The 25,779-nt window shown below is 39.2% G+C and overlaps 1 protein-coding gene across 1 annotated transcript in view; it reads left to right on the top strand.

The window, feature by feature from the left end:
• LOC124776611 (sterol regulatory element-binding protein cleavage-activating protein) overlaps nucleotides 1–25,779 on the top strand; it is a 263,862-nt gene that overhangs the window by 160,817 nt on the left and 77,266 nt on the right. The window contains exon 20 of the mRNA XM_047251684.1: nucleotides 14,991–15,138. Within this exon, the coding sequence (XP_047107640.1) occupies nucleotides 14,991–15,138 (148 nt within the window). The remainder of the gene's footprint in view (nucleotides 1–14,990; nucleotides 15,139–25,779) is intronic.

Below are 25,779 nucleotides of genomic sequence, written 5' to 3'. Positions count from 1 at the left end.
ATTCTTCCACATGTTTGTACAATTTCTATGCATTGGAAATATTAATTTAATTGTTAACACTACAAACAGTAATCAAAAGTAGTTATATTTCTTTCTTTCCACGTTCAAGTGTTATAGAGGTTGTTCAGAAACTGTCAAAAGCTTGTAAGGGTGTTACAGGGTATGCTGAGAAATAATTGTTAAGAAGAAATTACCACTGTGATTCCATTTCTGAGTTAAATACAAGTGAAGTTAGCCAATCGGGCCATTGTGTGGGCAAATTCAAGTGGCCCACCAGATACAGTTGGTGTCAGTTGTTTCCTAGTGTGGGTGATAGTGCCTGAGACTGCTCAGCTTTCGGCTTGGGTTCAGTCCCTACTGCCATTCGATGTCCAGTTTTGGTTTTAGAAAACAAAGAATGCATTTGATGACACCGTCTCTGTGGGGCGGCTTGAATTTGCACTTGTAGTGGCCTGATTAGCTAACTTCAGTGCTAATTAATACGAAAACAGTGCAACATATAAAATTTTTTCTTAACAATTATTTCTCAGCACAACCTACTTCCTCTTTTCAGACTCTCTCTGACCACCCTTTATATCTATTAGTTCTGTCAAGTTTCAATATTTTCTAATTATTTTATGTTTAATTATAAATGCAAAACATTTTCTTTATTGAAACAATCACTACATATTGTAACCGTATGACTTGGACACATTTCTTTATGAACTTTGCACCGAGACTTTTTGTTTTCACACCTTCCCTTCTTGTTTTTTATATTGGCCACATTTCTGTTTGCAAGGCCTGGTTTTTCTGTAGAAGACCCATGGTTTTTGTCTTACGTTATTGTCATCTTGATCACTTATTGTTTGATGGATATGGTAGCATGTTATTGTTGCTGCTGCTCTCTCGTGTATAACTGGCTGTGTTATCTGAACTCCTTGTTCTCGTAGGAACAATCTCCTAGTCATATTATTGATCTCATAATTTCTGGAACCCCCCCATGAACCATGGACCTTGCCGTTGGTGGGGAGGCTTGCGTGCCTCAGCGGTACAGATGGCCGTACCGTAGGTGCAACCACAATGGAGGGGTATCTGTTGAGAGGCCAGACAAACATGTGGTTCCTGAAGAGGGGCAGCAGCCTTTTCAGTAGTTGCAGGGGCAACAGTCTGGATGATTGACTGATCTGGCCTTGTAACATTAACCAAAACGGCCTTGCTGTGCTGGTACTGCGAACGGCTGAAAGCAAGGGGAAACTACAGCTGCAATTTTTCCCGAGGACATGCAGCTTTACTGTATGATTAAATGATGATGGCGTCCTCTTGGGTAAAATATTCCGGAGGTAAAATAGTCCCCCATTCGGATCTCTGGGCGGGGACTACTCAGGAGGACGTAGTTATCAGGAGAAAGAAAACTGGCGTTCTACGGATCGGAGGGTGGAATGTCAGATCCCTTAATCGGGCAGGTAGGTTAGAAAATTTAAAAAGGGAAATGGATAGGTTAAAGTTAGATATAGTGGGAATTAGTGAAGTTCGGTGGCAGGAGGAACAAGACTTTTGGTCAAGTGATTACAGGGTTATAAATACAAAATCAAATAGGGGTAATGCAGGAGTAGGTTTAATAATGAATAAAAAAAATAGGAGTGCAGGTTAGCTACTACAAACAGCATAGTGAACGCATTATTGTGGCCAAGATAGACACAAAGCCCATGCCTACTACAGTAGTACAAGTTTATATGCCAACTAGCTCTGCAGATGATGAAGAAATAGATGAAATGTATGACGAGATAAAAGAAATTATTCAGGTAGTGAAGGGAGATGAAAATTTAATAGTCATGGGTGACTGGAATTCGTTAGTAGGAAAACGGAGAGAAGGAAACATAGTAGGTGAATATGGATTGGGGGGAAAAAATGAAAGAGGAAGCCGCCTTGTCGAATTTTGCACAGAGCATAACTTAATCATAACTAACACTTGGTTCAAGAATCATAAAAGAAGGTTGTATACCTGGAAGAATCCTGGAGATACTAAAAGATATCAGATAGATTATATAATGGCAAGACAGAGATTTAGGAACCAGGTTTTAAATTGTAAGACATTTCCTGGGGCAGATGTGGATTCTGACCACAATCTATTGGTTATGAACTGCAGATTGAAACTGAAGAAATTGCAAAAAGGTGGGAATTTAAGGAGATGGGACCTGGATAAACTGAAAGAACCAGAGGTTGTAGAGAGTTTGAGGGAGAGCATAAGGGAACAATTGACAGGAATGGGGGAAAGAAATACAGTGGAAGAAGAATGGGTAGCTCTGAGGGATGAAGTAGTGAAGGCAGCAGATGATCAGGTAGGTAAAAAGACGAGGGCTAATAGAAATCCTTGGGTAACAGAAGAAATATTGAATTTCATTGATGAAAGGAGAAAATATAAAAATGCAGTAAATGAAGCAGGCAAAAAGGAATACAAACGTCTAAAAAATGAGATCGACAGGAAGTGCAAAATGGCTAAGCAGGGATGGCTAGAGGACAAATGTAAGGATGTAGAGGCTTGTCTCACTAGGGGTAAGATAGATACTGCCTACAGGAAAATTAGAGAGACCTTTGGAGAGAAGAGAACCACTTGTATGAATATCAAGAGCTCAGATGGCAACCCAGTTCTAAGCAAAGAAGGGAAGGCTGAAAGATGGAAGGAGTATATAGAGGGTTTATACAAAGGGCGATGTACTTGAGAACAATATTATGGAAATGGAAGAGGATGTAGATGAAGATGAAATGGGAGATAAGATACTGCGTGAAGAGTTTGACAGAGCACTGAAAGACCTGAGTCGAAACAAGGCCCCGGGAGTAGACGACATTCCATTAGAACTACTGATGGCCTCGGGAGAGCCAGTCATGACAAAACTTCTACCATCTGGTGAGCATGATGTATGAGACAGGCGAAATACCCTCAGACTTCAAGAAGAATATAATAATTCCAATCCCAAAGAAAGCAGGTGTTGACAGATGTGAAAATTACCGAACTATCAGTTTAATGAGTCACAGCTGCAAAATACTAATGCGAATTCTTTACAGACGAATGGAAAAACTGGTAGAAGCCGACCTCAGGGAAGATCAGTTTGGATTCCGTAGAAATGTTGGAACACGTAAGGCAATACTGACCTTACGACTTATCTTAGAAGAAAGATAAGAAAAGGCAAACCTACGTTTCTAGCATTTGTAGACTTAGAGAAAGCTTTTGACAATGTTAACTGGAATACTCTCTTTCAAATTCTGAAGGTGGCAGGGGTAAAATACAGGGAGCGAAAGGCTATTTACAATTTGTACAGAAACCAGATGGCAGTTATAAGAGTCGAGGGGCATGAAAGGGAATCAGTGGTTGGGAAAGGAGTGAGACAGGGTTGTAGCCTCTCCCCAATGTTATTCAATCTGTATATTGAGCAAGCAGTAAAGGAAACAAAAGAAAAATTCGGAGTAGGTATTAAAATTCATGGACAAGAAGTAAAAACTTTGAGGTTCGCCGATGACATTGTAATTCTGTCTGAGACAGCAAAGGACTTGGAAGAGCAGTTGAACGGAATGGACAGTGTCTTGAAAGGAGGATATAAGATGAACATCAACAAAAGCAAAACGAGGATAATGGAATGTAGTCAAATTAAGTCGGGTGATGCTGAGGGAATTAGATTGGGAAATGAGACACTTAAAGTAGTAAAGGAGTTTTGCTATTTAGGGAGTATAATAACTGATGATGGTCGAAGTAGAGAGGATATAAAATGTAGACTGGCAATGGCAAGGAAAGCGTTTCTGAAGAAGAGAAATTTGTTAACATCGAGTATAGATTTAAGTGTCAGGAAGTCGTTTCTGAAAGTATTTGTATGGAGTGTAGCCATGTATGGAAGTGAAACATGGATGATAACTAGTTTGGACAAGAAGAGAATAGAAGCTTTCGAAATGTGATGCTACAGAAGAATGCTGAAGATAAGGTGGGTAGATCACGTAACTAATGAGGAGGTATTGAATAGGATTGGGGAGAAGAGAATTTTGTGGCACAACTTGACTAGAAGAAGGGATTGGTTGGTAGGACATGTTTTGAGGCATCAAGGGATCACAAATTTAGCATTGGAGGGCACCGTGGAGGGTAAAAATCGTAGAGGGAGACCAAGAGATGAATACACTAAGCAGATTCAGAAGGATGTAGGTTGCAGTAGGTACTGGGAGATGAAGAAGCTTGCACAGGATAGAGTAGCATGGAGAGCTACATCAAACCAGTCTCAGGACTGAAGACCACAACAACAACAACAACAATTTCTGGAAAATATTATTTGAGCATTTATTCCAGAAATATCCAGGAAATGGAAAATATTGCACAGGACCAGTGTTTTGTTTTTCTTGACATGGACTAGGTCCTGCATATTTCATTCAATGTATCAACTCCTGTTTTTGTGGAATTGTACATTGTGATAATCTCAAGGCCTTTTTTCCTCTTCTTTGCTGTCATCTCCTTTATTATCCAAGTGTATGGATGAAAAAAGTATCACATTCTTGTTCTTCTTTGGTAAATTAGACAAGCTGCAACAAGTAAAACCATTTGTCTGCCATTATTTTATGGCAAGCCCCTTCAGTTGTCTTGCTCAGGCAAGTTACCACATCTTGCAACAAGTTTGAAACTTTGTGTGGCCTATCTGGCTGTTTTCTGACGTATATCTCCATGGCAAGGCCGTACAAAGTCCTGGCATCACAGGGCATTAGAATTTTCAGATCATACTCTGCTATCCTACTTAGTATCCACTGGTGAAAACTACACTTTCCTTTGAAAATGACTAACTGTTCATCCACTGCAGTATATTCACACATTGTGTAGTTCTAGGTAAAATTTGCCTGGCACAGTTCAAATATTTTCCTAATATTATCTATTTTGTTTCTCTCGTGGCTGCTTTTAAAGTCGTCAAACTATATGCCTAGGAACACATTGTAGTGTGAAAGATCTCAATTGCAAAACCATCTGTGTCCCACAGTTCTTTGAATTCAGATGTCAAGAATGGTGAAAACTGGCAAAAATAGGTAACCCAGTAGAATCCTTAATTTCAGCCACATCTGTCTCATTTGAATTTCATTTCCTGGAAAAATTCCCCAGAATGCTTTTTATGTTCACATTGTTATACATACATATTTTTTTTTACAAACTTACCTTCATCAAACAACAAAAGTAAGCATTCTTCAAAAAACAAAAGTAAGCACTCTAAGATTTATTGTACAATTCTGGTAGATGAATAATAGTATTTTAAGTTTGCATCCCTATATTTTTTCCTTGGAGGTTTCTTCATCTGTTTCATTGCTTTGTCATTTCCCAAGTAGAAATTGTTATTTTCAAAACTTATTTCCTTATCCTCACCATCCCAGTCTTTATCAGTTTCATGTTCCAGTTTACTCACTCATCAGATGACTCTGAATCTGCCTTATTCTACAGTTCTTCTACTTCATCTTCTTCAAATAATCTGTGTATTCATTTGTCATTTTCTTCATACATACATATACTGCAGATTTATTTGTTATTGTACAGTAGCAGAAAGGAAGGTTACTCCAAGAGTTTTATTTCACTTGGAAAACAGCTAGAATAGTGGTATTAGACAGCAGTTGGTTCACTTAATAAACATGAAATGACTTACTTGATTTAATTCCTTTGGCCCCTATGGGGGCATAGGGCATCCAGGAGAACTCGCCATCGGTCTCTGTCTTTGGTCATTTGCCTCAATTCTGTCCAGGTCTTGCCCACTCTTTTTGCTTCCCCTTCCACTGTCCTCTTCCATGTGCCCCTAGGTCTTCCTCTCTCCTTGTTCCCTGGGGATTCCATTCCAATGCTTTTTTCTCGATGGCTCCATTTGGTTTTCTCAAGGTGTGCCCCACTTTCTCTCTCGTATCTGGTCTTCTATAGGTACCTGGTTTGTTATTCGCCAGAGCTCCTCATTACATATTTTTTCTGACCACCAGGTATCCATGATGCGTCGAAGACATCTGATTTTGAAGCTTTGTAACTTGAATGTTACCTTTTTATCCATTTTCCAGCTATCACTGGCGTACAGGACAGCCTTCACATTTGTATTAAAAATACGGATTTTTGTTTTGTACGTGACATTTCTATTTTTCCATATTGGATACAATTGTATGAAGGCATCTTTTTGCCTTTTTAATGCAATTTTTCTCGTCATCTCCAGCTCTACATCTTCCGTCACTATACTACCCAGATACAGGAATGAGTTGACAGTTTCCACCTGCTGCTCCCCTATTAACTGTGGCACTTCCATGTTCCCTGAATTTACTTTCATTTCCTTTGTTTTGCCCAGTATTTATCTTCAGGCCAGCATTCTCTACTTCGTCTTTCAGCAAGTTTAATTTCGCTTGCATATCAGTCAGCCTTTCCCGGTAGCTGAATGGTCAGCATGACGGATTGTCAATCCTCTGGGCCCGGGTTCGATTCCCGGCTGGGTCGGGGAATTTTCTCCGCCCAGGGACTGGGTGTTGTGCAGTCATCATCATCATCATCATCATCATCATCATCATCTTATCATCCTCATCGACTGCAGGTCGCCGAAGTGGCATCAAATTGAAAGATCAGCACCCGGCGAACTGTCTGCCCGATGGGGGGCCCTAACCATTCAATTAAATTTTTTAAAAAATGTCAGCCTTTGAGCTAATAAAACTATGTCGTCGGCAAAATCTGAATCCTCCAGATGTTCATGGATCTCCCACTGGATTCCTCGTGTCCTGCCTGCTGTGACTCTTCTCATAACTGAGTCTAGAATGAGTAGGAAAAGTGTTGATAAAATGCAACCCTGCCGGATTTCAGTTGTTACTTTTATTGTTTCTGTAATATTTCCCTTGTGGAGTACGTAACATTTGTAGCCATCATATAGATATTTTATGATGTTTAAGATTTTCTGTGGTATGCCATACTTCCGCAACACCTGCCAGAGCACTTTGTTTCATGGAATCGAAGGCTTGAAAATCAGTGAATGCCAGGTGCGTGGTTGCATGGAATTCTTTGCTTTGCTCTAAAATGATCCTAAGAGTGTTAATAAGATCAACACAACTGTGTTGTGCCCTAAAACTGACCTGTTCTTTACACAGTCTCTTTTCAAGAGACTCTTTAAGTCTGTTTAAAATAATTCTGGCGAGGACCTTACTGGGCACTGACAACAATGTAATACCACCGTAGTTGTTACAGTCTTTTTTGGGAGCTTTACCACCAATCCATTTTTCCACTCCTTTGGAGATTTCTCTTCAAGCCAAATATGCTTCAGCAAGGGATGGAGCATTTTAACAGTACTTTCAGTATCGGCTTTTAAGAACTTGGGTGTTATGTTGTCTAGGCCTGGAGCCTTTGTATTCTTTAGTGTTTTCAAAGCCATCCTAATTTTGTCCATTGTGGGGCACTGCAAATTTATATCTTAATCTTCTTCGACTTCCTCTGGAACATCTCTTACCTGTTCCTCTTGGTTGTCTTCACAATTTAACAGTTCCTTGACGTAAGTGCTCCTCCCATCTCCGTAGCTATGCCTTTTGAGTTGTAAGCATCACCCCATCCTTGTTCTTAACTCGTCCTTCATATCTGAAGTTCTTCATTGACAACTGTTTGGTTATATTGTAGAGCTCTTTCATATTTCCTTGTCCTGCTGCCTCTTCTGCTAATTTTGCTTACTTATCTATCCATTTCCTTTTTTCTCTAAGTAACAAATTTTCAATTTTTTGTTCGCGTCCGTGTATTCTTTATGTGCTTCGCTCTTCTGTGCTCTTGTCTTAGAAAGATTTAACTTAAGTTTTAGTTCTTTTCCGGGGCTGATTTCATTCCACGTAGCATCGGAGATCTATTCCTTCCTTTGATGTGCCTTAAATCCTGAGATTTTTTCCTCCCACATCTAAATAACTGTCTTTGATTTTTTGCCAACATGTTTCAATTCCTTCTTCCATAAAGTTTTCTTCAGAGAGGACCTGGAACCTATTTTGTAGTTCAAGGGCAAATGTTTCTTTGATCTGTTGGTCTTTTAACCTTGCCACATCTATTTTCTCGCACCTGTGATTGAGCTTGGTTCTATTTGCCTCTATCGTCAGTCTGAATTCTGCCAAAACTAGGTGGTGGTCGCTTCCAACGTCTGCTCCTCTTCTATTTCTGGCATCTAACACAGAGTGTCGGAACTTGTGGCTTATGACTATGTAGTCAATTTGATTTTCGGTAACGTGGTCTGGAGAAACCCACGTTATCTTATGGCAGTTACGATGTGGAAACAATGTGCCTCCAATGACTAGGTCATGTTCAGCGCACGTATCTATCAACTGTTGACCATTTACATTCCTGATCCCCACGCCATGCACATCCATGATATGTTCAAGCCCTTCTTTTTCTGAACCAACTTTTGCGTTCAAGTCGCCCATTAAAATTTTTATGTCCCTAGAATTTGTTTGTCTAAGGACTCTGTTAAGCTCTGTATAAAATGCATCTTTTAATTCTCATTTAGCTATTTTAGTAGGTGCATGGCATTGAATTACAGTGACATATCACAAATTTGTTTTAAAGGGTGCAGTTATTATCTGTTCTGAGACTGGTTTCCACTCCACTAAATTCTTCTTCCTGCTTTTAGATAGTAAGAGCCCTACACCATTCCTATGCCTTGCGTCCTCACCTGTCTGACCCGCATTCAGCAGCACTCAACCATTTTGTGTTTGGAATTCCCCAGATTCTGGCCACCTTATTTCACTTAGTCCCAATATATCTAGTCGATAGTTCTCCATCTCTTTTTCAACCTGTCTTAGCCGCTCTGCCTCTTTCAACATCCTTACATTCCAAAAACCAATACGGGTTTTACTTTTCATCCATCCAGCTGTTTCTCCTTTTAGTTTCTGTGATTTGTGTTTCTTTGTTGGTGCAGGTTATCAGCCCACAGCCCCCGAGTGTCCTGGTGGGGCTGCCACCTCATGGCCTAGACACCTGGCAAGGTTTTATTTCGGGGCCTTACCCTTTAGATAGCTTGTCTTCACCATGACTACAGAATGCTATCCATCCATTCACAGTAAGTCCTATGTGCATCAATGCTGTCCTGGTTTCCAAGGATCTTCCACTGTCCACACTGGGGGACTGTGTCTGCTGCCACACAATCACAGGGAGGAACAGAAAGGAAGGGAGTGTATAGGATGGGACAGAATAGAATAGGACAGGACAGGACAGGACAGGACAGGACAGGACACTAGACGGGACATTGTGAGACACACTTTGTCTGGATCCTCTATGGGGACCTGTCCGGCTTGGGAGGCCCTGCTGGTAGTTACACTACCACCGGTACAGCCCTCCACTTGATTGGATCAAACAAACCACCTTGCCCACAAGGACAGTGTTTCGTTCTGGTGGCGTCTCCCGAGGGGGTAACACGAAATCGGACCATAATGAAATGGATGTAAAATTAAAAAAAAAAAATACACTTAGTGTTATTTTGACTTTAGTTCATTAGGACTGACGTGGAGTGTTTGGACACCCTAGTGTATGATTTTGGCCATTAAACAACAATGATAACTAAAATTTAGTGTATTCTAATTTAATTATTTACGTAACTGTTAGACAGAAAGCTAACAGGAATTTTAGAGAATTACAAAAACTTTAAATAATAATACAAGTGCAAGGCTGATTGGCCCAGTTGGAATTGGTTATAATTATGACTCTGTGTGTATATTATGTTATATTGTCCTTTCTTTGTATATGTGCCTTTGTCCATCTTCTTTTTGTTTTTTGTTTTTGTGTCCTGTTTAAGGCTATATGTATCCTACCTTTGCCACAATTTGAACTCCAGTTCTTACTCTTTGGTTATTTGATATGATTATATTTGATACTGACAATGGAGTGTTCAAACTTGTCATGTTGAAATGTTTTATGATTTCCTTCCCACTGTTAATCAACTTTGTAAAAATTCTGTGTGCTGAATTTAAATGCTGGCAAAAACTGGAAACTACTAAAAAAGTGAAATGTGACATTTTTTCAAGATTTCTGCATTTAAAACTTCCTGTTGTACAGCCCTGAATTCTCACATTCTCTGATCTGATGTTCTGTTCTCACTACTTCCCATTATTTTGTGGCACTAGCACTCTTGTTGTTACCAGGAGAAAGAAAACTGGCGTTCTACGGATCGGAGCGTGGCATGTCAGATCCCTTAATCGGGCAGGTAGGTTAGAAAATTTAAAAAGGGAAATGGATAGGTTAAAGTTAGATATAGTGGGAATTAGTGAAGTCGGTGGCAGGAGGAACAAGACTTTTGGTCAGGTGAATACAGGGTTATAAACACAAAATCATTTGGGGTAATGCAGGAGTACGTTTAATAATGAATAAAAAAATAGGAGTGCGGGTAAGCTACTACAAACAGCGCAGTGAACGTATTATTGTGGCCAAGATAGACACGAAGCCCACACCTACTACAGTAGTACAAGTTTATATGCCAACTAGCTCTGCAGATGATGAAGAAATTGAAGAAATGTATGATGAGATTAAAGAAATTATTCAGGTAGTGAAGGGAGACGAAAATTTAATAGTCATGGGTGACTGGAATTCGAGAGTAGGAAAAGGGAGAGAAGGAAACATAGTAGGTGAATATGGATTGGGGCTAAGAAATGAAAGAGGAAGCCGCCTGGTAGAGTTTTGCACAGAGCATAACTTAAACATAGCTAACACTTGGTTCAAGAATCATGAAAGAATCCTGGAGGTACTAGAAGGTATCAGATAGATTATATAATGGTAAGACAGAGATTTAGGAACCAAGTTTGAAATTGTAAGACATTTCCAGGGGCAGAGGTGGACTCTGACCACAGTCTATTGGTAATGAACTGTAGATTAAAACTGAAGAAAGTGCAAAAAGTTGGGAATTTAAGGAGATGGGACCTGGATAAACTGAAAGCACCAGAGGTTGTACAGAGTTTCAGGGAGAGCATAAGGGAACAATTGACAGGAATGGGTAGCTCTGAGGGATGACGTAGTGAAGGCAGCAGAGGGTCGAGTAGGTAAAAAGACGAGGGCTAGTAGAACTCCTTGGGTAACAGAAGAAATATTGAACTTAATTGACGAAAGGAGAAAATATAAAAATGCAGTAAATGAAGTAGGCAAAAAGGAATACAGACGTCTCAAAAATGAGATCACAGGAAGTGCAAAATAGCTAAGCAGGGATGGCTAGAGGACAAATGTAAGGATGTAGAGGCTTATCTCACTAGGGGTAAGATAGATATTGCCTACAGGAAAATTAAAGAGACCTTTGGAGAAAAGAGAACCACTTGTATGAATATCAAGAGCTCAGATGGAAACCCAGTTCTAAGCAAAGAAGGGAAAGCAGAAATGTGGAAGAAGTACATAGAGGGTCTGTACAAGGGCGATATACTTGAGGACAATATTATGGAAATGGAAGAGGATGTAGATGAAGATTAAATGGGAGATACGTTACTGCGTGAAGAGTTTGACAGAGCACTGAAAGACCTGAGTCGAAACAAGGCCCCAGGAGTAGACAACATTCCATTAGAACTACTGATGGCCTTGGGAGAGCCTGTCCTGACAAAACTCCAACATCTGGTTATCAAAATGTATGAGACAGGCGAAATACCCTCAAACTTGAAGAAGAATATACTAATTCCAATCCCGAAGAAAGCAGGTGTTGACAGATGTGAAAATTACTGAACTATCAGTTTAATAAGTCACGGCTGCAAAATACTAACGCAAATTCTTTACAGACAAATGGAAAAACTGGTAGAAGCCGACCTTGGGGAAGATCAGTTTGGATTCCGTAGAAATATTGGAACACGTGAGGCAATACTGACCTTACGACTTATCTTAGAAGAAAGATTAAGGAAAGGCAAACCTATGTTTTTAGCATTTGTAGACTTAGAGAAAGCTTTTGATAATGTTGACTGGAATACTATCTTTCAAATTCTGAAGGTAACAGGGGTAAAATACAGGGAGCGAAAGGCTATTTACAATTTGTACAGAAACAGATGGCAGTTATAAGAGTCGAGGGGCATGAAAGGGAAGCAGTGGTTGGGAAGGGAGTGAGACAAGGTTGTAGCCTCTCCCCGATGTTATTCAATCTGTATATTGAGCAAGCAGTAAAGGAAACAAAAGAAAAATTCGGAGTAGGTATTAAAATCCATGGAGAAGAAATAAAAACTTCGAGGTTCGCCGATGACATTGTAATTCTGTCAGAGACAGCAAAGGACTTGGAAGAGCAGTTGAACGGAATGGACAGTGTCTTGAAAGGAGGATATAAGATGAACATCAACAAAAGCAAAACGAGGATAATGGAATGTAGTCGAATTTAATCGGGTGATGCTGAGGGAATTACATTAGGAAATGAGACGCTGAAAGTAGTAAAGGAGTTTTGCTATTTGGGGAGCAAAATAACTGATGATTGTCGAAGTAGAGAAGATATAAAATGTAGACTGGCAATGGCAAGGAAAGCATTTCTGAAGAAGAGAAATTTGTTAACATCGAGTATAGATTTAAGTGTCAGGAAGTCGTTTTTGAAAGTATTTGTATGGAATGTAGCCATGTATGGACGTGAAACATGGACGATAAATAGTTTGGACAAGAAGAGAATAGAAGCTTTCGAAGAATGCTGAAGATTAGATGGGTAGATCACATAACTAATGATGAAGTATTGAATAGAATTGGGGAGAAGAGGAGTATGTGGCACAACTTGACAAAAAGAAGGAACCGGTTAGAAGAACATGTTCTGAGGCATCTAGGGATCACAAATTTAGCATTGGAGGGCAGCATGGGTGGTAAAAATCGTAGAGGGAGACCAAGAGATGAATACACTTAGCAGATTCAGAAGGATGTAGGTTGCAGTAAGTACTGGGAGATGAAGAAGCTTGCACAGGATAGGGTAGCATGGAGAGCTGCATCAAACCAGTCTCAGGACTGAAGAAAACAACAACAACAACAGCAACAGCACTAAAAGCAATCAAAAATATTCATAGAGAAATACAACTTTTATTTCTTCCATATCTTTCAATGTTGCTAAGGAGCAAACACAAATAAATACACGATTCCCAACATGTTAACACTCCTTGTAACTAATGTAAAAGAATGTGAAATATATATACAATGCTCCAAATGTTTATTTACTTTTGTAGACAGAATTTTGTGTGATTTCTTGAAGTGAATAATCCAACTTGGAGAAAGAGAGACATTTCTTACTAGTTTCAGTCAAACAAAGCTTAACTGCTTTTAATTTGATGAAATTGTTCATGACTTTTCTTTTGAATATAGTTGATAGTGAGATGTGGCATGCTAAGTTCCATCGGTGGATCTGCAGTTTGCAATATCCAGTATTTAATTGCTTATAAACACATCTTGTACTATTTAAATGTTCATTTTTAAACTTTCATCCATGTTTTCTTTTGATGGCATCAGTTGGCATCCATTGTCCATAGAAAGCAGAAAAATATTCATGTTTCCGCACATAGCGTTATTGAACTCTACATAATATTTGCTAAAACTCCATCTATAATCTCAATATTGGTGTTCCAAACCCTTATCAGAAATTTTAAAAAATATTAGATTCCTGTTTTTAACTGTCATGAATTGGAGTTCCTCTACAATGACTGCTGCAGTTATAAAAAGACGGACACACATCCCAGATCATGCGCACTAACTTGCCTTAAGTGCAGCTAGCAATATGGAGGGGTATGCATGTCTTAGTTGCAAGCACCAAGCCAGCAAATTTCATTAGTTTTTTTTTTCCAGTCTGTATCAATGCTGAAATTTGGCATGTGGTTTTTAACTCTTTAAGCAACAAAAAAAGTTATCCAGCATGACAATGAAGTACATGTCTGTATGTATTCTTTGAAATAATAATCAATAAAACTGCTCAGTGTATATGTGTTCCCAAGTTCACCTTGAATTATGGGATGGTAGTAGTTCATGTCAATGAATCAGCACAGGATCAGCATTGAAAAAGGTTGAAAAAATCTTTGGGAAATGAGTAATGTCAACTTCAACAGTAAACTTATGCCCTCAGGGGGAAGACATTTCCCAAAGGATTGGAAGTTATTGTAGTTCTGTTTGAAACTGTAGAAATCTGCTCCAGAGTCTCGTCCAAATTTTGAATCTTCTGTGTGTTCTTTGGTAATCTCTTCCTAACAGTTCACTACACTATATGCCAGAACTTCATCTGCCACAGAATCATGCTGCCTACCTGAAGTTTTTGTATAGATATAAAAGAAATACACACAAATGTTAGTATGATACCTCTAACTATAAAACCAACCAAATATGAGTAAATAATATGTCTGTTACACTCAAGTGTGTGCATAAACTGTTTTCATCGCATTACATATTTTCTGTAATCATCCTACATGTGCTCTGTCAGAAGAAATAATTTGTATTATCTCAGCAGCTAACATTTTCCAGGTAATTTGTGAAACAATATTATCTCCAATGTTCATTCTTCATTAGAAGCAGCATTTCACAGAACACAATCAATAAAATTGGTTTTAACTAGGAACTGAATTCATGACAATCTTTTCTGTTTACATGTATAGTGTGGAAGAAAACTAGCTATAAATATGCTTACAAAATGGCTCCCATAATTTTATATTTTATAATGTAGTGAAATGTTACTGTGAATTGAATTTACCATGATATCAGAAGCCTGAATCCACAGGTGACATATGCTAGCTGACAACAAAACCACCTCTGAAGACAAGTGCCTGAAAGGCCACTGGTAAAGATTCATACCATTATTCGCTGATATCTGATGCTTACAGAGTTAGAAATGTAGAATTGGTGTTCATCCATATCAGAGAAACTGTTGTGAATATATTATTAGCAATCAAATCAATTGTTTGTAGTGAACATGTAGATAAAGTGAGGTAAACTATAAGTGACAAAACATTATGGCTAATTTTCATATGGCAGGTTGGACCATTCTCTTTTGAATGTATTTAAAACATTAAATCGGTACTTCACAATAATGTATGTTTCAACAGTTATTGTTATTGTGTAGGTTTTTCGGTTGGAAGATCAGCGGCCCCTGTACACATTGCATGGACATTGTGGACCTATTACCTGTGTTTTTATTGACCGCATTTCTCCATTACTTTCTGGTTCTGGCAGCCAAGATGGACTTCTTTGCGTGTGGGACTTACTGACAGGTAAATAAAGTTACCAAAAACAAATATTTGTTTGTACTTTATACAGTTGTTAATTTCTGCAAATGGCTGCTTCGGTTTCCTATTGTTTCCAAGTTTTTTAAATGTCCACTGTAAATAATTTGTGATGCAAATTCTGTAAAGTTAATATTAACGTAAGCATAAAATACAGAGTGTTAACTGATGTTTGCGTATTGTTTGTTATGTTTATATTCATGCTGTTGCATATGATTTCATCCTTAGATGTGTGGAGAAAAGAAGTACTTTCAAATATATCTACAGAGCATTTGTTTAAAAAGCACTCTTGTATTAAGGACTGAAACAGTCTAAGATACAGAAGTGAGGAAGTCATAAAAGAGCTGTTAAATGGAAGGGACTGGCAGCCACTTAATTTGTGTCCATACTGGTTTTGTCTGCATGATTGCTTAATGGTATACTTGTGGTTGTGCAGCCAAGTTGTTGTTTCAGTTTTGTGTGTGTGTGTGTGTGTGTGTGTGTGTGTGTGTGTGTGTGTGTGTGGGGGGGGGGGGGGGGGGGGGGGGTAGGGTGTCCGCTTGCAGCACTCAGTGACAAGGTTATCAGCGTCCACACAAAATTAATAGAAATCAGTGTGATTAAACAGAGAAAATGTGAGAAAAGACATTAAGTCTCACGCATGACCACCTGCAAAGTCACGTTAGCTCACATCATGGAAGATATCATTAAAATGGTTCAGATGCTCTACATTTGTTAACTAAAACATGGGGAAAACTAGATTCGCAACAATTTATGGCTGGCTGACCACTTATAAAAAAACACAGATGAGCCAGCCACCCTCATAACCCATTATAAACATCACTAAAATTTCAGGGAGGCAAGCAAGACCTTAAAAGTTGTGCCACGCTTGTTTGATCGTCAGTTAAAACAGAGGGTAAATATGTTGACAAATGAGCTGCTGCCCTTTGATCTGAAAATAAAATTCTAGTAAAACGTGGTGCACTGTGATCTGTATGCCAGAAGCACCACACATTGGAGTATCCCTTTGCCAGAGCTTAGAAGTGATGAGTCGTAGGGATGCGGCCCATGTGAAGACAAGTAAGAAGGACCTCATCCCGCCTGTGTGGCTGGAAACATATATGCCATGGCCACGTTGTGAACTTCACTAGATGCAGCTTATTGCCTGCTACTTCCAGCCATTCTTCTTCCCATTGATGCGCGACTCTGAACCTCAACAGTGAGGCAATAGCATTTAAGAGGATAGCATACTGAAGTATCTTTGGATATTGACAAGCCTCCTTGGCTGCTACATCTGTCCTTTTGTTCTCCTTAATGCCCATGTGCCATGTGCCCTAGCACTCAACAGAAAGGCACCCCTTTCCCCAGTATTTGTAGGTGGAGTAGGGCATAATGGATTTTCTGGACTGCTTTTTCTGCTGGGAAGAGTGCACGCAGAGTAATCTAGCCGGTAGGTACGCATAGTTGCCAGGGCAATCATGGTGAGAGACGGGGCGAGGAGGGTTGCAGAGCATTAGCGGTGAGGGTTGCACCAGGCAGTCTGCATACTGTAGGGGAAATGCTGAGTGCTGGAGTGGAAGTGCCCTTCTAAGCTGTAGCCTACATTTACATGTTTTTGGAAATACTAAGTGGAGCTCCTCCACATTCACACTTCCATGGTGCCCATCCATAAAGGTTTACTGTCACCTCTGCTTTGGTAAGTATCTACAAAGAATTCCACTGAAAAGGCAACAAAAGCAGCAGTTTTATTTTCCCCTTACCTGTTAACATTTGTAACTTCCAGAGAAGTGTTAAGAGAGGCAAATTTTGGCTAAAACGTACATTTCTTTTGTTGCCATGTTAAAATTTGCTTCTTTTACTAAAACTTTGTGAAGTTTGCGCAATTTCACCTCAGTAACATGTTGTGCATATACAATTGCGAGATAATTCTGAAGCAGTGGTATATTAAGTGAGGAACTGCAGACAAGTAAGGTTAATATCTTTGAAACAGCACATCCTCAAATAAAAAACATTACTTCACATATGTTGTTCCAAAACCCACAGAATTACTCAATTCACCAGCTATCGATGGCCATTAAAAATTACATTTTTTCATTGAAAAATTTTGTAGTTTGTGGAATAACATGGAAGATAATGAAGATTATCATAATAATCATATGGCAAATAATCTCCTCTTTCTGTACTATCATTTGCAGAGACCTTGTTTTGATATCTCAAACTGTTTATCAAATATGAGTTAATGTTTTGCATATTTTATTCTATCTTTATCACTGGCATCCACAATCACAAATGCATGTGCTACATAGTATCAATTTCCTCAAGACTGGTGACAAATAGAGACCTCTGCCCAAGTTTAAAGAAAAATTGAACATGTTAACCGAATTTCATGCACACCAATATATTATTTAATATGCACAAAATGAAAAACATAGTAACCACTATTTTTTTATTGCAAACTCTGCCAAATATTGTGCAGTGTCTTACTTAAGTGCAGGTATGACAATAACTATATCATTAATGAAATGATGGGCATGTCATCTTGAAGCTGCACTTAAAGCTATAAGTAACAAAAAAATGAATTTTTCTACCAAATAGTCTCACGTGAGAAAGATTGCAGAGTGTGGGCTTCGATTCTGTCATCACAGCCAACCAGCCGTAAGCGGGCAGACAGTTGTTGGCCTTCCTTTCTGAACAAACGAATGAACTCGCCCAGTGCTCAAGGCAGAAATTGGTTACTTCGCATTGGCCACTGTATCCTGTGTCAATTCTACAAGCATTCTAGAGAGTGAAGGTCACTCAGGAATTGGGAACAAAGAAAGTCTTTAGAACTTGAAGCACATTTAATGCACAGTATTTTGATCACTAATCCTGCCATCTTCCTCAAGTCCTGCAATTTGTGCTGTCGCATGTACTCGCTGCCTGGACTCCTCCAGCCAGACTGCGAACTATTGTTGGTTTCTTGCTGCTATTTATACCTGATAGTGAGCTTGACTCTGATGCCCACTGTGTTCTTTGATGCTCCGCTTTTCTGAGCCCACACTGATATTCCATGAAATGCACATTCTCTCAGTGTGTCTCAACTTGGTGAATGTGATATCCAGTGGGATCTTATGAAACTGAGTACAAGCCCCAAGCCTTCTTTAAATTGATACCTCAATCCCCATTTATTACCTTTTCTAACATTTTTATTTTGATAGAGCCCTTTATTGTGCTGTCCAAGAAACTTTGCATTTGTGCACACTGATTTTATTCTCATCCTATTTCATTTCAAAATTATATTTGAGAGCAGTGCTCAGCAGTAGCCCCCCCGACCCCCCTCCCCCTCCCCTGCTACAGCACATGATGAGGCTGCGGTGGGACGCATTGGTCCCGCTCTATCCTTTAAACATTACCTGAATAGGCTTAATGTTGTCTTCTCCTTCACTCTGCGATGGTGGATACTGGTTTAGCCAACAAAAGCAGTGTTGAGTATCAAGTTCATATTTAATATCCTGACATCAATTACACAATTTTACTGACTGTCGCTGTAAGAAGTTCAGACTCAAAAGCAGCCAGCTGTAAAGAAGTGCTCGCCATAATGGCTTGTAATTTGCATGAAACACGCCAAGCGGAGTTTGTGTATAACTTGAAATGTTCACACGCGAATATCTCCGTAAATAAACCACTCATAGGGCTCAAACATTCACAAAATATTCAATACTGTAGTCTCTCCTTGTTAACGACATGAGAGCCGACCAAACATGCAAATTTCTTCATTTTAGTACATATTTGATCAGCGCACTTTAACATAGGTAACATAGGTGTTTACCAGAAGACAGCTCACGAGCGACTCTTTCCACTTACAGAATCTGAGGCACAGAGCCCTACTCAAACGTGCGGGGAATGCTGAATTCTTATTGGCTAGTACGTTAAGCAGCCAATCTGATCATCTCAAGGACTTTTGAACTCGGGGTATTCCTAATGTCAGCCAATCAGTTTACCACAAGTAATTTAGACTAGAACTGTCTTAATTTTGAAACTAAATAAAATTTAATGAAGACAGAATATGATTACTTTTCACAAAATAAATTACTAATAAAATTTAATATTCAATGCCCTTTCTGGGTGCCTTTTACAAAATTAAGCTCACTCAGACATATGTCACAAATTCTCCTATTGCACAACAACTTTCTCACGTATACATTTACATAGTTTTAATAAATATCACATTCTCACTTTATGCATGTCTTCCATTCACTCTCAGTCTCTCCAAAACACACACTCACGTCTAAAACATGAAAAAATAATAATTTTCCAAAGTACTTTTAATTACGTCAGAGATGTGTGGTAATGAAACAAAAGGCAATTAGACTATATGAACCTATCCTCTTGGATGTAGTTTCAGTTGATACTGTAGATGAATACATTAAATTCCCTAACTCAGTTTCATAATGCCAGCACAGTTATTATATATTGTAGGTAAAAATTTATATCTCCAAAAGTATTGAAGTTACTGGTTTGAAATTTAAGCAGTATGGTTGTGTTATCCATATAATTTGGTACACTGAATATGAAAAAGATCGATTAATATTTAATAGTACTTTTTCAGAGTCATAGAGAGTCTACTGCATTGCATGTGGCATTAGTCAAGTACACCACTCACCTGGCCCAGGAACCTGTGTCAGCTGTGCGAGTGTGAGAACCAAAATCTGCTCTCCCTCCCGACTTCACGTCAAGCTACACTTTCAATGCAAGCTGATAACTTGTAATAATTTGCTACATTTCAAGCCTTGGCCTCCTCAAAAATCAGCCTCCATACATTTCTGCTTTTCTCTTCCATTCTCAGATCTCCAGCTTGGTAAGCTCAGCCATCACATTGTCATCTACATGTTTGTCAGCCCTTCCTTTTGGTGGAATGTAATCTGCCTTTCATTATTTGTTTGGTCATCCTGTCTTTCTCCCATCCCCACCATATGTCCTAACTGTTGCATTCTTTAAGATTTAATAAATCTTACTAGATCTTTCGTTTGTACAAGTTGTGGTATTTTGTGGTTGTATCTTATTCTCCATCCCTCTGCTTCTCTCACAGGTCTATAAATTTTTTACTAGATTTTTCTTTTAAATGCCCTTAGACTGTTCATATCTGCTTCTGTCATTGTCCACATTTATGATTCATATGTAACACCTGGGCATACAGGGGAATAGTGTAATCTTATGTAATACATTGCCTTATCCTATTGTCACACATAGATATTGGAAGAAACTAACAGCTTAAAACATTTTCAGAGGACTTCAGTACATGTGTGGTTCTTCTGGTCTTAGAATTGAACATTAACATGTATTTTGGTGTGTTTTTTGTTTACAATCAATCCAATTTTTTGCTCATTATGTTTCCATTATTTCGTGCATTTCTTTAGTATGCAGTATCATCTGCATAGGCACATATCTAATTGGATTTCAGCATTATTGTACCAGTGCTAAGTTAAATAGGTAAACAGGACTGCAGAGGTACCATCACCATGTTTCACTTCTTCTGTAAAGTTAATGCCCTTGGCCGTTTTATTTTTCACCTTTATTATCGCCTTTGTGTCCATCATCGTCAACACAACTAACATTCTTAGCTTGTCAAAGATGTTCCTTTAGTACTTTATATAATGCTTCCCCATGAACCATGGACCTTGCCGTTGGTGGGGAGGCTTGCAAGCCTCAGCGATACAGATAGCTGTACCTTAGGTGCAACAACAACAGAGGGGTTTCTGTTGAGAGGCCAGACAAATGTGTGGTTCCTGAAGAGGGGCAGCAGCCTTTTCAGTAGTTGCAGGGGCAACAGTCTGGATGATTGACTGATCTGGCCTTGTAACACTAACCAAAACAGCCTTGCTGTGCTGGCACTGCGAATGGCTGAAAGCAAGGGGAAACTACGGCTGTAATTTTTCCCGAGGGCATGCAGCTTTACTCTATGGTTATATGACGATGGCGTCCTCTTGGGTAAAATATTCCGGAGGTAAAATAGTCCCCCATTCGGATCTCTGGGCGGGGACTACTCAGGAGGACATTGTTATCAGGAGAAAGAAAACTGACATTCTACAGATCGGAGCGTGGAATGTCAGATCCCTTAATCGGGCAGGTAGGTTAGAAAATTTAGAAAAGGGAAATGGATAGGTTAAAGTTAGGTATAGTGGGAATTAGTGAAGTTCGGTGGCAGGACGAACAAGACTTTTGGTCAGGTGACTACAGGGTTATAAACACAAAATCAAATAGGGGTAATGCAGGAGTAGGTTTAATAATAAATAGGAAAATAGGAATGTGGGTAAGCTACTACAAATAGCATAGTGAACGCATTATTGTGGGCAAGATAGATACAAATCCCACGCCTACCACAGTAGCACAAGTTTATATGCCAACTAGCTCTGCAGATGATGAAGAGATTGATGAAATGTATGATGAGATAAAAGAAATTATTCAGATAGTGAAAGGAGACAAAAATTTAATTGTCATGGGTGACTGAAACTTGATAGTAGGAAAAGGAAGAGAAGGAAATGTAGTAGATGAATATGGAATGGGATTAAGGAATGAAGTGTCTGGTAGAATTTTGCACAGAGCATAACTTAATCATAGCTAACACTTGGTTCAAGAATCATAAAAGAAGGTTGTATACATGGAAGAAGTCTGGAGATACTGGAAGGTCTCAGATAGATTATATAATGGTAACACAGGGTTTTAGGAACCAGGTTTTAAATTGTAAGACATTTCCAGGGGCAGATGTGGACTCTGACCACAATCTATTGGTTATGAACTGTAGATTAAAACTGAAGAAAGTGCAAAAAGTTGGGAATTTGAGGAGATGGGACCTGGATAAACTGAAAGAATCAGAGGTTGTAGAGAGCTTCAGGGAGAGCATATGGGAACAATTGACGGGAATTGGGGAAAGAAATACAGTAGAAGAAGAATGGGTAGCTTAGAGATATGAAATAGTGAAGGTGGCAGAGGATCAAGTAGGTAAAATGACGAGGGCTAGTAGAAATCCTTGGGTAACAGAAAATATATTGAATTTAATTGATGAAAGGAGGAAATATAAAACTGCAATAAATGGAGCAGACAAAAAGGAATGCAAATGTCTCAAAAATGAGAAGGAGTATATAGAAGGGCGATGTACTTGAGGACAATATTATGGAAATGGAAGAGAATGTAGATGAAGATGAAATGGGAGATACGGTACTGCGTGAAGAGTTTGAGTGAGCACTGAAGACCTAAGTCGAAACAACGCCCCAGGAGTAGACAACATTCCATTAGAACTACTGACGGTCTTGGGAGAGCCAGTCCTGACAAAACTATACCATCTGGTGAGCAAGATGTATGAGACAGGCGAAATACCCTCAGACTTGAAGAAGAATATAATAATTCCAATCCCAAAGAAAGCAGGTGTTGACAGATCTGAAAATGACTGAACTATCAGTTTAATAAGTCACGGCTGCAAAGTACTAATGCAAATTCTTTACAGACAAATGGAAAAACTGGTAGAAGCCGACCTCAGGGAAGATCAGTTTGGATTCTGTAGAAATACTGGAAAAGCAAACCTACGTTTCTAGCATTTGTAGACTTAGAGAAAGCTTTTGACAATGTTGACTGGAATACTCTCTTTCAAATTCTGAGGGTGGCAGGGGTAAAATACAGGGAGCGAAAGGCTATTTACAATTTGTACAGAAACCAGATGGCAGTTATAAGAGTCGAGGGACATGAAAGGGAAGCAGCGGTTGGGAAGGGAGTGAGACAGGGTTGTAGCCTCTCCCCAATTCTATTCAATCTGTATATTGAGCAAGCAGTAAAGGAAACAAAAGAAAAATTCGGAGTAGGAATTAAAATCCATGGAGAAGAAATAAAAACTTTGAGGTTCACCGATGACATTGTAATTCTGTCAGAGACAGCAAAGGACTTGGAAGAGCAGTTGAACGGAATGGACAGTGTCTTGAAAGGAGGATATAAGATGAACATCAACAAAAGCAAAACTAGGATAATGGAATGTAGTCGAAATAAGTCGGGTGATGCTGAGGGTATTAGATTGGGAAATGAGACACTGAAAGTAGTAAAGGAGTTTCGCTATTTGGGGAGCAAAATAACTGATGATTGTCAAAGTAGAGAAGATATAAAATGTAGACTGGCAATGACAAGGAAAGCATTTCTGAAGAAGAGAAATTTGTTAACATCGAGTATATAATTGTCAGAAAGTCGTTTCTGAAAGTATTTGTATGGAGTGTAGCCATGTATGGAAGTGAAACATGGACGATAAATAGTTTGGACAAGAAGAGAATAGAAGCTTTCGAAATGTGGTGCTACAGAAGAATGCTGAAGATTAGATAGGTAGATCACACAACTAGTGAGGAGGTATTGACTAGAATTGGGGAGAAGAGGAGTTTGTGGCACAACTTGACTAGAAGAAGGGATCGGTTGGTAGGACATGTTCTGAGGCATCAAGGGATCACAAATTTAGTATTGGAGGGCAGCGTGGAGGGTAAAAATCGTGTAGGGAGACAAAGAGATGAATACACTAAGCAGATTCAGAAGGATGTAAGTTGCAGTAGGTACTGGGAGATGAAGTCGATTGCACAGGATAGAGTAGCATGGAGAGCTGCATTAAACCAGTCTCAGGACTGAAGATCACAACAACAACAATCGCTCTCTGTATATTCCTTCCATTTTTCTGCTTTCCCTTTTTTGCTTAGTACTGGCTTGCCATCTGAGTTCTTGATATTCATACAGGTGCTTCTCTTTACTCAAACGTCTCTGTAATTTTTATGTAGATAGCATCTATCTTTCATCTAGTTACACACTGCCTTGCATTTGTCTGTAGCCACTCCTGTGTTACCATTTCTCACTTTCTGTCAATCTCAGTTTTTAGATGCCTATATTCCCTTTAGCCCGCTTCATTTACTGCATTTTTAGATTTATCCCTTCATCAGTTAAATTCAATAATATCTTCAGTGTATGACACAGGGATTTGTACTGTGTTGTGTCTTTTTTCTTACTTGATCATGATGTATACGGCCTGGGATAACTGGGAGATCTGGGAAAAACCTGGGAATTTTTTAGAACTCCGGGAATTTTTTATCGTTTCAATGTTCATTTAAATTTTTGTAATTTTGAATGGTAAGAACCAATACTCTAACAAAGGATATTACTGTACCTCACTACTGCAGAATAATACTGCAGCAATAAAACGTAAAAAGCTAACAAAAATAAGACTTAAGTTGCAAAGGAAATGCGCCATATACGACAACAAAACACAGTATTTATACAACCTTCTGATAGCAGCAAAATGTGTCAAAGTCTTCAGGAAGACTATGCAATCCTTCATAACAACAAATTGCTTCCGATGAGCATGACATCTACATCTACATCTACATCTACGTCCATACTCCGCAAGCCACCTGACGGTGTGTGGCGGAGGGTACCTTCAGTACCTCTATCGGTTCTCCCTTCTATTCCATCACAACTGTTCACATTAGGTTTTTTTGGGCAGTTGCAAGCGAGCTCATGCCCATGCACAGTTGAGTTCCATATGAGTAGCACCTTCTCCCGCTTCTGGCTGCAGAAGTGTGGTGGATAGTTGTATAAACAGTACCTGACGCACCCAAGCTGACAGACTCACGCATGCACACCAGGCCTGGACCTAGGGGTGGGGGGTGGGGGCAAACCGGGGTATCTGCCCGGGGCAGCAATTTCGGTGGGGGGGGGGGGGGGGGGGTGCAAAATTCATATTATTCAGGGGGAGGGGGACTTCTTTCACAAAGCGCCTAGCATCCAGCACACATTGGTCTATCGATTACTCACTCACTGCCTTTTTTGTATTGAATATTCTTGAACACATTCTAAGTTGAATTTTGAATGGGTGCATAGTGTACGTGATGTGTCTGCCAGGGGAATCCCTGTCGCATCTAGAAATAAAGTTTCCTTCTTACAAAAGGGGACAGATTTATACAAGCTGAGCGGAATAAAGCTGAATGTGTGAACGCCAATCGCTGTTCATGTGGTTGATCGCGTTTGCAAATGATCAGCATTTTTATAATTACTAGTGAAATCCATAGATTCAGGCTACCAGAGTGGAGATAAATGACTAAAAGGAATAACAGGTAAGAAAGATTATGTATTATCTTCTCGGTAAATTCAAGAAAATGAAAGTTTGACAGAAATTTTTTGGCCAGATCGCTACACTAGTAAGAACTAGCTGTACAGTCCCCATCTAGCAGCCACTTTTTTTTTAAGTTCTATTCTGGGAATAGCATGGAAAACACATTGTACGAACACATAATAACACCTAACTGGAGAATAACTAAACCGCTGCTTGTGGCAGGGTTAGTGAAGTTAACCGGAGAATAAGTTTTGACACTGGCAGGAATAGTTACAGAATTAGTGATGTCAAGATTGTTTATTAGAATGAGGAAGGAGAAGAAATGGGGACATCACACAAATTATGGAAGAATAGGACGATTCTAAATTTATATAAAAATTTCATAGTACTACTCTTTGATCTCGTGCTTGAGAAGCAGGAGCTTATGAATGAAATGTAAAACTATTTATTAACATAAAGCTTTTTGCATGTAATAGGCCAAATAGGCATTTGATATTGGTACTTCATGAATTATATACTGTTGTGTTATAAAAATGACCATTTGT

The sequence above is a fragment of the Schistocerca piceifrons genome, chromosome 2 (assembly GCF_021461385.2).
Source record: "Schistocerca piceifrons isolate TAMUIC-IGC-003096 chromosome 2, iqSchPice1.1, whole genome shotgun sequence".
Classification (NCBI taxonomy): domain Eukaryota; kingdom Metazoa; phylum Arthropoda; class Insecta; order Orthoptera; family Acrididae; genus Schistocerca; species Schistocerca piceifrons.
Note: the sequence above shows the minus strand (reverse complement) of the source record. Positions and strands in the feature narration are given on the sequence as shown.